The sequence below is a fragment of the Eubalaena glacialis genome, chromosome 1 (assembly GCF_028564815.1).
Source record: "Eubalaena glacialis isolate mEubGla1 chromosome 1, mEubGla1.1.hap2.+ XY, whole genome shotgun sequence".
NCBI lineage: Eukaryota > Metazoa > Chordata > Mammalia > Artiodactyla > Balaenidae > Eubalaena > Eubalaena glacialis.
The window spans coordinates 204,362,243-204,375,624 of NC_083716.1; the positions used below are offsets into that span (position 1 = coordinate 204,362,243).

General features: G+C 39.6%; 1 protein-coding gene across 2 annotated transcripts in view; it reads right to left on the minus strand.

The window, feature by feature from the left end:
* Positions 1-13,382, minus strand: part of SATB2 (SATB homeobox 2) — a 189,565-nt gene that overhangs the window by 33,874 nt on the left and 142,309 nt on the right. For both annotated transcript variants that reach the window (XM_061203725.1, XM_061203719.1), the window contains one exon: positions 701-898. In XM_061203725.1, the coding sequence (XP_061059708.1) occupies positions 701-898 (198 nt within the window). The remainder of the gene's footprint in view (positions 1-700; positions 899-13,382) is intronic.

The following is a 13,382-nucleotide window of genomic DNA, read 5'->3' on the forward strand; positions in this document are numbered from 1 at the left end:
TCTTCCCGAAAGTAATTGACTTTAGGCTACAGCAAGCGTCGGTAGTTAAGATCAATGACTCTCAGAAATAAATATTATTTCTCTCAGTGAGAGCAAAAATCTAAGCAAACAAAACATGCAACCCAAATGAAGGTAGATTTCTAAAAGACAGGAAACCAAACACAGCAGGAACTCATCTAAAAAATACTAAGATCTGTCACAATTTCTCTCAAAGGTTCAACTGAGTTCAGTGGTATTCCCTAGCTCATGTGGATATTTCTTTTCCTCAGCCTAATGAAATATTCCTTGAGGAATTTTGGATCAATTCATTGGCTACTTCAGAGTTTTATCTTTAGAAAATGAACTGATGGAAACAATGAACTATGGTTTCTAATTGGGAGATTTAATTCTCCATGAGTTCTCTGGCTTCACAATCCCACAAGTAAAATGCTCTCAGGAAAGCAGCTGCCTTTGGATTAGACTTCTCAGTCATTTGTGTGTGTGTGTGTGTGTGTGTGTGTGTGTGAGAGAGAGAGAGAGCATGTGTGCACATGCACACACACACACACACTGTGCCCACTGTGAAAACAGGGCCCTCTGTTTTTGGGGACATGGCATGAGACACCTTCTGAGGGGAGGTGATGTGGTGTGCCCCTTTGACCCTTCACGGCTACTGGCACCAACAGCTTTGTTCTGGTTTGGGGGAGAAGGGGACACCCACCTGCACTGGCTCAGGGGGAAGCTGGACCACGTGCTGCATGCGCTCGCTGTGATGGTGCCTCGATTCCTCCTCATAAATCACATCCCTCTCGTGTTGGGGAAGGTTCAGGAAGCGACGGATGGTACAGAGGTTCTCCCAGAGGGTGCGGTTTTCTGGGCTGGGGTTCTCCTTCCAGCGGAGCAGTTCACACAGCCAGCCCTAGAAACAGAGAAGGTCACTTGAATTAACCTGCAGAGTGCAGAGCAGCAGAGGGGGGTTTGAGTGCAGTCAAGTAACCATACCGGTTTATCATATTTTTACGTCAAACTTGTTCCCACCAAGCTGGGAAAATAGTGATACAGCCTGACAACTCTGAAAACCAACCAATGACCACGCATATAGTTACACCAATACCTGAGAATCTTTGGTCTTTTTATTAATTATCGTATCACCCTTCCTATTGAATATATTCTCAATTAATTTACAGTTCCTTTGTAAAAGATACTCAAGGAAGACTGTAGCTATCCAATTCTCAGAAAGAGTAATTCATGTTGGTCAGCAACAATTTTTAAAAATTACCCAATTGGATAGTACTCCATTCCAAGAAAAAAGTGAAGATGAACAAATATGTATTGCAAAATGGCAAATTCTAAAGAAGAAAAAATACCTAAGTATAAATAGGGAGGAAATAGTCTCACAATTATCAATAACTCCTCCATAACAACCTTAGCTAGAATGAAAAACTGTATTCCTGCTCAATCTCTGAATGCCATGGGCTCCAGGCCCTTTTAACCATCACCTTCCTGCCTCAGCCACACCTGCAGGAAGGTAGGCAGTCGGACGGGTCACACCTGCAAATGTCTGCCTCCCAACTCTGGCATCCGGATGTTCTCTTGCAACTGCACAAGAAAGAAAATGTAATGCAAATAATGATGGATTATATGAAAATAATACAGAGGATGCTGTCAACATCGCTCACTGACTCATGTCAAAATATTTTACCCAGTAGCTTTCTAACCCATCATTTCCAAGCTACGTTGCTAATTTTTAAAACAAGAACTGTCCCACATCATGCCTCCTGAAAGAGTAAGAATTTTTCTAAAAAGGTGCATAAGTAAACACAAACGACTTCGTAAAAACTAAATCCCGAACCTCAACAAATTCTATATCATAACTTGTAAGCCAATGAAAGTTCCTGACACGCATTATAAAAACCCCTTATAATATCATAAGCTGTTGTTTGTCTAACTCTCCACTGTGTCTTCTGCCTTTACCCAAAAAAAGGCAAGATTTGATTATCTCCGCTGCATCAGCCAAGACAGCAACACCAGCTGTTCTCATTGTGCAGCCTCTTCCTCGCGGCCTCCATGTTAATAACCTGATCATTCCATTTTCTCCTTCAACTGCCGGCTGCAGCACCGCAAAGAGACAAAAACCCAGGCCCATCTGCAGCAGCTGTAGGCACTGAACTGTGAAGCCACTGGGGATTTATAAACTAATCTGTAACACAACACTGCCTTGTTTTTACAAGTGAGAGGCCACATTTGTGCAGACCTGATCTTTTCTTGCAATAAACTGGGAGCTGGGGAGAGTTAGAGGGTTAGGAAGAAGAATGAAAACAAGATATCTAATCATTTGCTTGGAAATGTTTTTCCAAGTATTTTCATAGATTTCTTTTTTTCCAACTCAATTGAGAGACAGGTAATGGTTGATTTTCAAGGTGCAACATATATGAAAATTGAAGACGATTAAATTTTTATCCCTATCAGAAAATAAATTATATTTTAAAAAACCTCCTAGTCCCAAAGTGTTTCCTCAAGGGTTTCTTTGTACAAAGCAAAGAATTCTTGAAATGGAAAACAAACCATCTGTGGAAGAAGTAAGCTCCTATTTCTCTGTCTTTTCACAGATCTGAATAAGTCTCCAGCTGAACTCTTTCAAATGTTTCAAACAGGTATGTTTAACATCTCCCAGGGGAGGCTACAGCATGGAGACCAATCGTTAAACAGAAAATAAAAACAAAAACCTGCATCTGTTAAAAGATGAAGTTCTGAGATACCCAGACCTTAAGGAGGACAGCACCTGCTGTTCCCATGAGGAGTGAACTGCATTGTGGGAAGCTGCAGCTTGAAAGGAGACAGGTGACAGCTGAGTGGTATCTCCACTTATGATACTCGGAATGTCTCGCACAACATTCATTGCCGCATTTGATTTATATGCACTGTTATAATCTGCACTCATTACAACCACTTAGAACAAACTACAGACCTCGTTATGGACTGTGTGCTGTCTGCCATCAGTCTTTAAGAAGTGTAGAGCTCAATTTGCCCACTGACATGCAAGGTCCTGACCTTGAAGCTATTAGGGAGCGGATTAGACACAAGTGTGATCATGTGTGCAGACATAAGCAAACCAAATTAATTTCTGGCACAGGGAGGTAGGCAACAAGACCCTGTTCTTAGGGCACCAGAGAACTTCCTCAAATCCCTGATGGAGCTGAGCTAATAGCATGTTTAAGGGAACCCAGTTTTGAAGACGAAGCACATTCATGGTATTTAGAGGGTTATTAATCTAGTTTCCCCACAAAGTGTTTGCTTGGCTGATCAGATTAAGGGATGGAGCCTTCAACAGCGCACCCTCACCACAGCAGGCCCCAAGAAATCTGTGATACTTCACAGCCTTGGACATATTGCACCATGTGTACCCAGCTGCTTCAATAATTAGCTTATGAATGTATCAGCTGGTTCTGTGATTTTTATAAATAATAACTAAGCTACTGAGCAGAAACAGTGGCACAAAACTGCAAGGTGCTCCGGACTCTAACTTCCTCTTCTACTAAATGCCGATATTCCCTGCTGGTGGAGCTCCTCTGATGCCATCTATAAATATTTATTCTGCATCGGAAATGGCAGTGTATTTTTGTCAGTTTTCTTCACGGCAGCCATGATTCGCTTTCCCCTCACTCTGACTCACTTGCTCACTCCACGGATCTGTACGCTTATCTCCCGGAAATCTATTCTTCCACCTCACTTCCCATCTCATCCTCCATCTTTTTATTCACATGATCCTTCCACCAGCCCACTTGGGATGCTTATCTCTGTTTTCTCAATAGTGTCTCTTATTAGCTTGTTTGATGGCTAGTGAATGTGCCAGAAAGTGCCACGCTATTGCCTGAACACACACGTATGTAACCGAGTGAACCCATCATAGAAGAGATAAAGAGTCCCCACATTGGGACTTTTTTCATTTATATAATTTTTGCATGCCATCCAAGAAAGTTTTGCAGTATCAGGCCAAAAAAAAAAAAAAAAGTGTAAATGTCAAATAAAACAGTGACAGATGACAGTATTCTCTATTGAATAGCACTGTTTCTGTCGTGCATGTTCAATGGGAACTCATGAATTATTAATAAACAAATCTCCTTTTTCTGTTAAAATCTCAAGTAGGTTTTTTGTTGTTGCTCCCTATGTGTTATGTGGAGCATTCCAGGAGAATTATTTTCATTTCGGACATGCTGATACAGAAGTTCATCTGATTTCCAGCCTTGGCTAACCTTGTGAGCGGGCACAAGGAACTGTGGTGTATATACCTAGCTGTTATTTCTCTTTTAGTCTGGTTGTAAGCTTTGACCAAAGGTTGGCTGAATATTCATATAGTCAGTTTCACATTTTTAGTATGGGAAAACTGAGGCTAAGTAAGTTACATGTGCCAGAGCACAGCTAGGAAGCACAGAATATTCAATTTGGAGACCAAACTGCTAAGTTCCTGCTCTGACATTAAATTATTGGGTGACCTTTGGATAAGTGATTACCCTCTTGGATCTTCTGGAAGCTTAACTATAAAAGAAGGGGTTTACAAAAGATGATCTCTAAGTTCCCTTCCAGGTTCACATTCCATGATCTATTACCTTGTTATTTGTCAGAAACAACAGATAATGATTAGCCATCAGGGTCAAAGTACAAAGAATAAAACCACCTTGGTCAAGTGATCAAGGTCAACATCACCAGTGATGACATATTCACAACCATGAACTCTGTGATATGATTCACTGCAAAGGACACAACATAGTATCTGAGGTCTTGCCCAAAATGCATAACCTCAGTCCAATCATGACAAACCCTAACATGACAAACCCTATTTTCAACAAAATAACCAATCAGTACTCTTTAAAAGTGGCAAGATCGTTTAAAAAAAAAAAAGAAAAAAAGGAAAGACTGAAGAATGGTCACAGACTGCAGGAAACTAAGGATAAATAACTAAACGCAATATGGTTCCTGATTGAGATCCTGGCACAAAAAATGGACATTAGTGGAAATACTATCAATATTTAGTATAATGTTAATTAAAAAAATTAGTGAAATTAGAATAAAGTTTGCAGTTTAGTTAATGTATTAAAACAATGCTAACTTCCTGGTTTTGAGCATTGCACTATGGTGATGTAGCTGTTACATTAGGGGAAGCTAGGTGAGAAATATATGGAAACTGTACTATTTTCCAAAATCTGTGAGTCTAAAATGTGTTCAAAATAAAAAGTTAAAAAAAAATACAGAGAATACCTGGAACTTACATAGGAAAATGTACGTGGAACCTAAGTATAATGATGCTAAGGAATTTATGATTAAAACACTTTTACCTTCAAAATCTGAACCCAGAGAAAGAATGCAAGTTCAAAGGCTACATCCTTGTGATCAATGGATAAAGAGTTCCCAAGCATTCAGGGCATAAGCAAATAATACCTATTAACATCTCATTTTAGTCATCTCATCAGCCTCTTAAACAAATACATTTCCCTCAGTAGAAAAAACAACTCTGACCACCTTTGCCCAACTATGCAGGTGAGGTGACACTCACACCAGTCAAGATATATTTTGTTTACAATCCACATGTTCCTACAAAGTTGTACGTCAATCTAAATTTACAAAGCAAATAACGTTGTAAATGTATTAGGAATCCTTACTACTTGAAGAAAGGTATCATTATTTCTTTTTGAAAGATGAATAATAACCCCATAGTTTATCTTTTAGTAAACTGATAGTTTTATTGAGGGTTTACTTAAATGAGACACCTCTAGTTCACAATTCAAGAGCATTAGAAGAGGCAACAATAAGAACCACAATTTGTTCCTGTTTTTCCTTCATGGTCTCATCTCCCCTCAACTTCCCCATGGACCTTGTCCTCCAGCCACTGTGAATTACGCACAGTCCCTGAATAGGCTTGGTATATTCCCATCTTCATGCTTTTGCTCATGTTACTCCCTTTCCTGGAAAATCTCACTCAACCCTCTACCCCCGCTATGAGAAGTTGTACTTCAAGGCTCAGCTGACATGGTCTCAGCTGATCTCTTGTAAGAATTGCTTACTCACTCCTGCATAATTTGAAAGCATGTTGCTTATACCTTTTCACAATTTGATGATTATTTTTGTTACTGCTGGGCATGCCTGCACCCCTATCAGAACAGTCAGCTTCTTAATGGGGGTGGAGGGAAATTGTTGATTTCTTACTCACTTCAGCATTTTCAGACCAGGGTATAGTTTCTTGCATATAATAGATGTTCAATAAATGCTCAATAGATTGAACTGAAATTATTAGAGTGCATAGAAATTAGCCCAGACGAATGTTTCATGGCCTCAAATTAAAAGAGTTAGTGTTGGGGGAGAGCACTAGTTTTCAAGAGCAACCCTGTCAACATTCTGAGGGCTCTTTTTCCCCCATCTCTAATGCATGAATAAGATAAAGAAAAGAGGGTGATCCAATTTACCACATTATATAAATGCAAACAGTGACAGAGGTCTCTCAGAACATTAGTTTATAAGCTTGCACTGATCACCCATCTACTGTGGGCCATGCTTTTTACTTAAAAGGTTAATTGAGATCACCAAAGGGTAAGTAGGTAATTCTGACCATGAAGTTCAGGGAATATGTGATCACAGAGAACAGGACTCATAAGGTGGGCCTTGAAAGATAAAGATGAATTTCACCAGGTGGGGAGAGGAAGTGATTGGAATCACATTCCAAGCAGAGATAACATTATCAGCAAATGCAGGGGCTTATAAAATTATGACATTCAAGGAATCAGAAACAACTTTGTGTGGCTAAAGCACAGTCTAAAAATGGAGGTGGGGGTCAGGTCATAAAGAATACCATGCAAAGAAATTTCATCTTAATCCTATGGGCCATGGGAGTTATTGAAGGCTTTTAAACTGACATGACAAAGAATTCTTTTCTTTCTTCTTTCCTTTCCCTTCCTACTTTCCTTCCTTCCTTCTTTTTTAACAAGAAGTTCTTGGAGAAAAGACTATGATAAAGTCAAGAACACCACTTACCCTAGCCTAGATATCTTTTTTTTTTCATAGTGAAATCATGTTGCTGGGTATCAATGAAGGCCCACAGCGGCCTGCTAGTGGTAAATTACATACTTGGTAAGCTTCATCTTCCAGAAGTTTTCATTCTTAAAAAAATGACATATATCATAAGCACCAAACTATATCATTTAAAAAAATCTATTCTCATCATTTTAACCATTTTCGTGTATGTGTGTGTGCGTGTGTATGCTGCTGTTGTTCAAATGAGAATTTGTAAAGCTCTCTCACATTGAAAATGAATGAGGAAGGACAATATCTATTACACTTATAAAAATATTGAAAGGTTTAAAAATTCAAGTAGATAATAAATGAGTGACATATTCTTCAAACTACATACCAAATGCTGAAACTATTCAAATGAACGAGGAGGTCTTTCAGAAAACAATAATACAGCCCAGGGTCTGAATTTGGAGCCCATCAGATATGGGTTTGAATCCTAGCTCCAAGCCTTAGGTTTAAGTGATGGGGGAGGGGAAGGAGATGGAAAGAGTGGGGTTCCTGTCCGTGGTACTGAAATTTCATTGTGTACTAAGTTACTTGTTTTCCTACCCTAGGACACAGGTAATAACTCCAACGTGTCCCTGTTCCTATATTTTTTCCTTTAAAAGGAAAATTAAGTTCTGTGTTAGTGACAAATTTCCTAGTTTTTATAATATTTCAAAATGAATACAAACCAGGACTTGCTAAGAAACAAATGCAAGTTCACAGTCTGCTCTGATCTCCAAAAAGATGTAGTAAATACGTTTGTTCCTGTTAAGTAAGGTTGTACTGGCCTTGAAGGGAAGGCCTTGTCACAGTCGTTACTGTTCCCCCTGATGTACCTATCACAGAGCTGACGAGTGAACTCAATCTACAAATAGTAAGAAGCCCCCTCCCCCTTTGCCCATCTAGGAACCCCAATGAATGAATAAGTCGGCAAATGAACAGTTCTTCAGGAGAATGACACAAGTCTTCTTGCAACAGAAATGTAAAAGACCATTTACTCACCCACATCTTCAATACAGAAAATGTCAGCATATGTAACCAAAAGGAAATGTTTTCTGAGCGTCTCAAAAGAAAATTCGTATTATTAACCACAGGCGGTTCACTTTCTAAACAGAAGCACATAAAGTCCCCAAACAAACTTTTGTAACTGTGAAAGAATTTCTCTTCAGCTGGTTGAGACTCTTCTGAAGTGTGAAATGAGCCAGATAATATTCAGCTCTTGTTTCTTAGTCACCGAATTCTCCTTTCATGAATCCAATAAGTGTCTATTAAAATAAATAAACCCCCTAATGATTCAAGATAACCTAATCAAGAAAACTGAAATGGATAAAAGGCTAAACTGCAAGGGAGACTTGTCAAGGGCTTCAATGAATCCCTAACGAGGAGGTCATCTAAACCTGAAAAAAGATTTATGCTGAGCATTTGGTTACAGTTCAAGGTTAATTATTTTATACCTTGAACGTAATAAGTAAAAATGATCTGCTTCTTTTTTTATTTCTCAAAATTGTACACTAAGTTCTAAACCGTATTTTCACGGGGACTAATTTTCAGCTGTCTCTGGGCATGTGTCTCACATTTCTATGGATGTGTTTGTAAAGAGTGAATCTGTAATTGAGAGTAATGAAAATTTTATTTCTGAACAACTCCTTAACCTCTGTTATAAAGGGCCCAAGTCAAGAGGGGATTTCATAAAATCTTGTTGCCTTCCTTACCGTAGAAATATGGGATATACATAGCTATATAACAGTACAGAGATTTAGTATGACTTTATATAAGTATGTACACACATACATATACACATAGATGGGAACATGTACCTGAAGAAAACCATCCATATCTGTCAAAAAGAATGAATCTGGAGTCTTCTCCACTTAAATACTAGAAAGATATTAACAGCAAAATGTACTAGACTAAAATATCAAGGAGAAAACAACCGAAACATTTCTAGTCCCTGACTTCAGGTCCAAATTCCAGCATACCTATGATACAAAACTACATATTATGCCCACTGCCTCAAAAACTCATAAGTGCAGGGGGGAAAAAAAGCAGACACAGCAGAAAACCAGGCATAAGACTTGTTTGAAAGATCAGGGCTGGGACTAGAGTGAGGCAAGCAAGCGACTAATGTGCAAAATTTAAGGAATGTGACTCTGAAAGTGTGTGCCTCCTTGAATTTTGCACCCGAAGACCTAGCAAGCCTACATGCCTAACCCTAGTCTTGGCCCTGTGAAAAAAAGATGATCTTTTTTTTTTTTTTGGGCTGCGTTGGGTCTTTGCTGCTGCACGCGGTCTTTCTCTAGTTGCGGCGAGCGGGGGCTACTCTTGGTTGCGGTGCGCGAGCTTCTCATTGCGGTGGCTTCTCTTGTTGCGGGGCACGGGCTCTAGGCGCGCGGGCTTCAGTAGTTTCAGCACGCAGGCTCAGTAGTTGTGGCTCACGGGCTCTAGAGCACAAGCCCAGTAGTTGTGGCGCACGGGCTTAGTTGCTCCGCGGCATGTGGGATCTTCCGGGACCGGGATCAAACCCGTGTCCCCTGCATTGGCAGGCAGATTCTTAACCACTGCGCCATCAGGGAAGTCCCAAGCAAGATGATTAAACAGTCTCTACAGCAAAACAGTAGGAACCACTCACAGGCACCAACATTCTCCAACTGTAAGAACCATGGTTTAACTCAATGTCATCTTTGAAAGAGGGCTGTAGAGTTCAGAAAGATGGCTTTTAATATGTCAACCTGATTTGCTTCAAAGTCAAATGCAAGTTCCTAAAGGTGCCATGTCATGAACAGGCAAAATAATGCAACTCAAGGGTTTCTGCAGTACATAAAAATGTGCTTAAAACCAGTACAGAAACTTTAGCAATGGATAAAGGTATATGACATTTTATGAACTGCATACAAACTGTAATTAACCTTCATTGATATCTAATTACGGGTTCCCATAAAGGCTAGTTTTAGGGCATGAAACATTAACATAATTAATTGCAGGAGTGGTAAAAAGAACCCAATTCCTCATTATAAGACTGATGTAAAATCTGAGATCTTGAGGGAATTTCTGTTGATCACTTCTCAAAAGAATCTAATCCTTTGAATTATGCTGAGAGATAAAGGAAGAAAGTGAAGGGTTCAACTTGACGCTTAGGCATCACTGTATTGACTGCCCACTTAGTTTGGCATTTGAGAATATTGAGAAGCCTAACTTCTTCACTACTTGGTATAACAGTTTTTTAAAAATGGTAACTGTAGTGTAAATATATTAATTTTTTTCATTTGAATTTGGTGGACAGATCTGACATTGTAGTATATATGCCCCAGTTGACAAGAGTAGAAACTGCTTTTTGATAGGTTGTCAAAATGTGTTCCAAAGAAACCTGCCCAGCAGGAAGGGGCAGCTACTCAGTCAAGGCCACATGCCTCATTTTAATCTGCCTTACACACTGAAGACAAGACGACAAAAGCAAAAGCATTGCAAGTGAGACTTAGACCACCAACTCATCACCAACTGGCATCATACGGCCAGTTTTTCCTGTCACTTTTTATACCAGAGATTGGAGTAATCAAACATTTACTTCCAATAGCCTGAGCAATCCCAGCCCCAATAAAGCCATCTCCATAAAGAGAACTTAATCAATAAGGTAACTGTCAAACCACTTTTTGTGCAAAGTGACAAAACCGATACTTGGGCAATAGTTTCTAAAGGCTAAGAAACAAAACAATGAGACTGAAGATATTTTATAATTCATAAATTTACTCTCCCACATGAAAAGTTGACCTTAAGAAAATTATAGTTTTCACTTGTCTTATTACAGTGTGATCCCAACTAGGATATAAACACGTGTGTGCAAACCCACACTTACACATTAGAAGACTCTAAAAGGTTAATGGCAACTATCTCTGGATTGTGGAATTATGGGTGATTCATGTTTTTGCCTTTACACTTTTCTTCATTTTCTAAATTTTTAAGAATGAAGCTGGGGCATGCAGGTGACAGTTCGGGGGTGCGCAGTCTCTTCCTGTTGCCTGCCGCCCCACAAATGGCAGGTGGCACTCATCTCGATGGGCCTCTGCAGCGCTTGCATGGGCCCACAGGCCCCAGAGGGGAGGTGGGCCCCGGGAGGAGTGCAGTAGGGCGGCGTGCGGCTCCATCCCCAGATGCCGCTGCACGTGCAGGGGAGCCAGACCAGACCACTAGCTTGGGACCTGCCTGTGGGAGCCCTAGCTTCACTTTTAGGGGCCCAACTCATGGGAGAGGGAGACGTGGTAGGTTCCAGTTGTTCAGGGTTTTGTTTTGTTTTGTTTTTGTTTATTGTAAATGTTTTATATTTGCCAAAACTGTAGTCAGCTGAGTCATTTAAAATGTCTTAGGTGAGGGTATAGGGGCTGGGACCCTTGGGCATTGCTGGCAAGGAGGTCAATTGGAATGTAAACACCATCATTTTTAATATGGAAGGATTGGAAAGAATTTACATATCCACCAAAGGAAGAGAGTCAAATAAATCATGGTGCATCCATTCCACTGAATACTACACAGCAGCTTAAAAGAAGAAGGGGCTCTGTGTGCTGATGTGGCAAGATCTTTGAGATTTATAAGAAAAAAATCAAGCAGAATCACATGTAAAGTATGCTAGTCATTTGTGCATAGGGACAAAAAAAGTATATACATTTGTGTTTCCAAAGATAGAGGAGAAATGTTAGCAGTGGCTGCCTCTAAGGATGGCTAAGGGGGTGAGGGATGGAGGAAAACTATTCACTGTATATGCTTCTGCTTCTTTTTGAAGCTTGTACAATGAACATATGCTACCTATTCAAAATAAATAACATTAAAGAAGAAAAGAAATGCCTTTGAGAATTAAAAATAAAAAACACAAAATAAAACGAGGATGTTTTACTTAAGTAATCATAAAATAGAAGCTATTTCTTTAAAAAGGAAATGTGTACAACTAACTTGTGCCTGGGATATTTTTAAGAAGAGACACAAAAGCAAAGATTAATATAGTAACCCATGATTGAATGAAAAAATTATGTTAGCACATATACTGAATATGATATAAACTCCAATAGCAAAGAGCAATAAAAGGAAGGAAACAAACCAAATAATATACCAATTATTTTTCTTTATGTACAGCTGTTTGTCTTTATTTTTGCTTATAAAAGGATCTGCCGTGAAGACCTGTATATATTTTTTTCTAGTTTATTTATTTATTTATTTAACATCTTCACTGGAATGTAATTGCTTTACAGTGGTGTGTTAGTTTCTGCTTCATCACAAAGTGAATCAGCTATACATATACATATATCCCCATATCTCCTCCCTCTTGGGTCTCCCTCCCATCCTCCTTATCCCACCCCTCTAGGTGGTCACAAAGCACTGAGCTCATCTCCCTGTGCTATGTGGCTGCTTCCCACTAGCTATCTATTTTACATTTGGTAGTGTATATATGTCCTTGCCACTCTCTCACTTTGTTCCAGCTTACTCTTCCCCCTCCCCGTGTCCTGAAGTCCATTCTCTATGTCTGAAAGACCTGTATATTTTAAATCATTTAGTCTGTTAAGCAAATTAGATCATCTGTAAGGAGATATTTTACAATAAAGAAGAATGTCCATAAAATCTGAGTTTGTAATCTACATCTAAAGCTTAAGAAGCCTTCTATTTAGGATTATAACTTGTTAAGTCAGTAGGTGAGAACACGGAATTTTTTTTTTTTTTTTTTTTTTTTTTTTGGTGAGACAAAGGAATATATAAGGAATAAAGGCCAGTCAGTACACAAAATCTATTTAATCCTAACGTACGTAAAGTATAGAACACATTGAAATCCAATCACCATGAAGATCACAGCTTCTATGGAGGAAATGATTTCAGAATTGTATGTTGAAGGCCAGAAACTCCTTCTCCCCAGATGCAGTGGGATCACAATTGTGCCTCCCTCCCTCTTCTGTAGTAGGAGTGAGGACTCCCCCATTCCTGATCCCAGTGGTAGCTCCTGCAGCCTGTGGGCCTGGGAAGGTGTGTGTGGCAGGGAGGAGAACTGGAGGATTGGCAGGGGTCTTGAAATCTTGGTGGAGATGAGGGCACCTCCAATGTCATCTCATCAGAGACCCCTCTGGGTCCATTTATTCCCAGACCACTCCCTTTCTTTTATCCCAGAAGACTCTAGGGTTGGCCCTTTCATTACCACCAACTGAGCTTTACAACCAGGTTGTCTATTTCTCCTTTTTGCAATGTCTCAGATTCTCTCTACCTTCCTAATATAGAAAGCAAGACCCCACACCCGCCAAAAAAAAAAAAAAGGAAGAAAGAAAAGAAAAGAAAAAAGAAAGCAAACCCAGTGCCCTTCTAACATTTTTGTTCATTTGTTTGTTTTT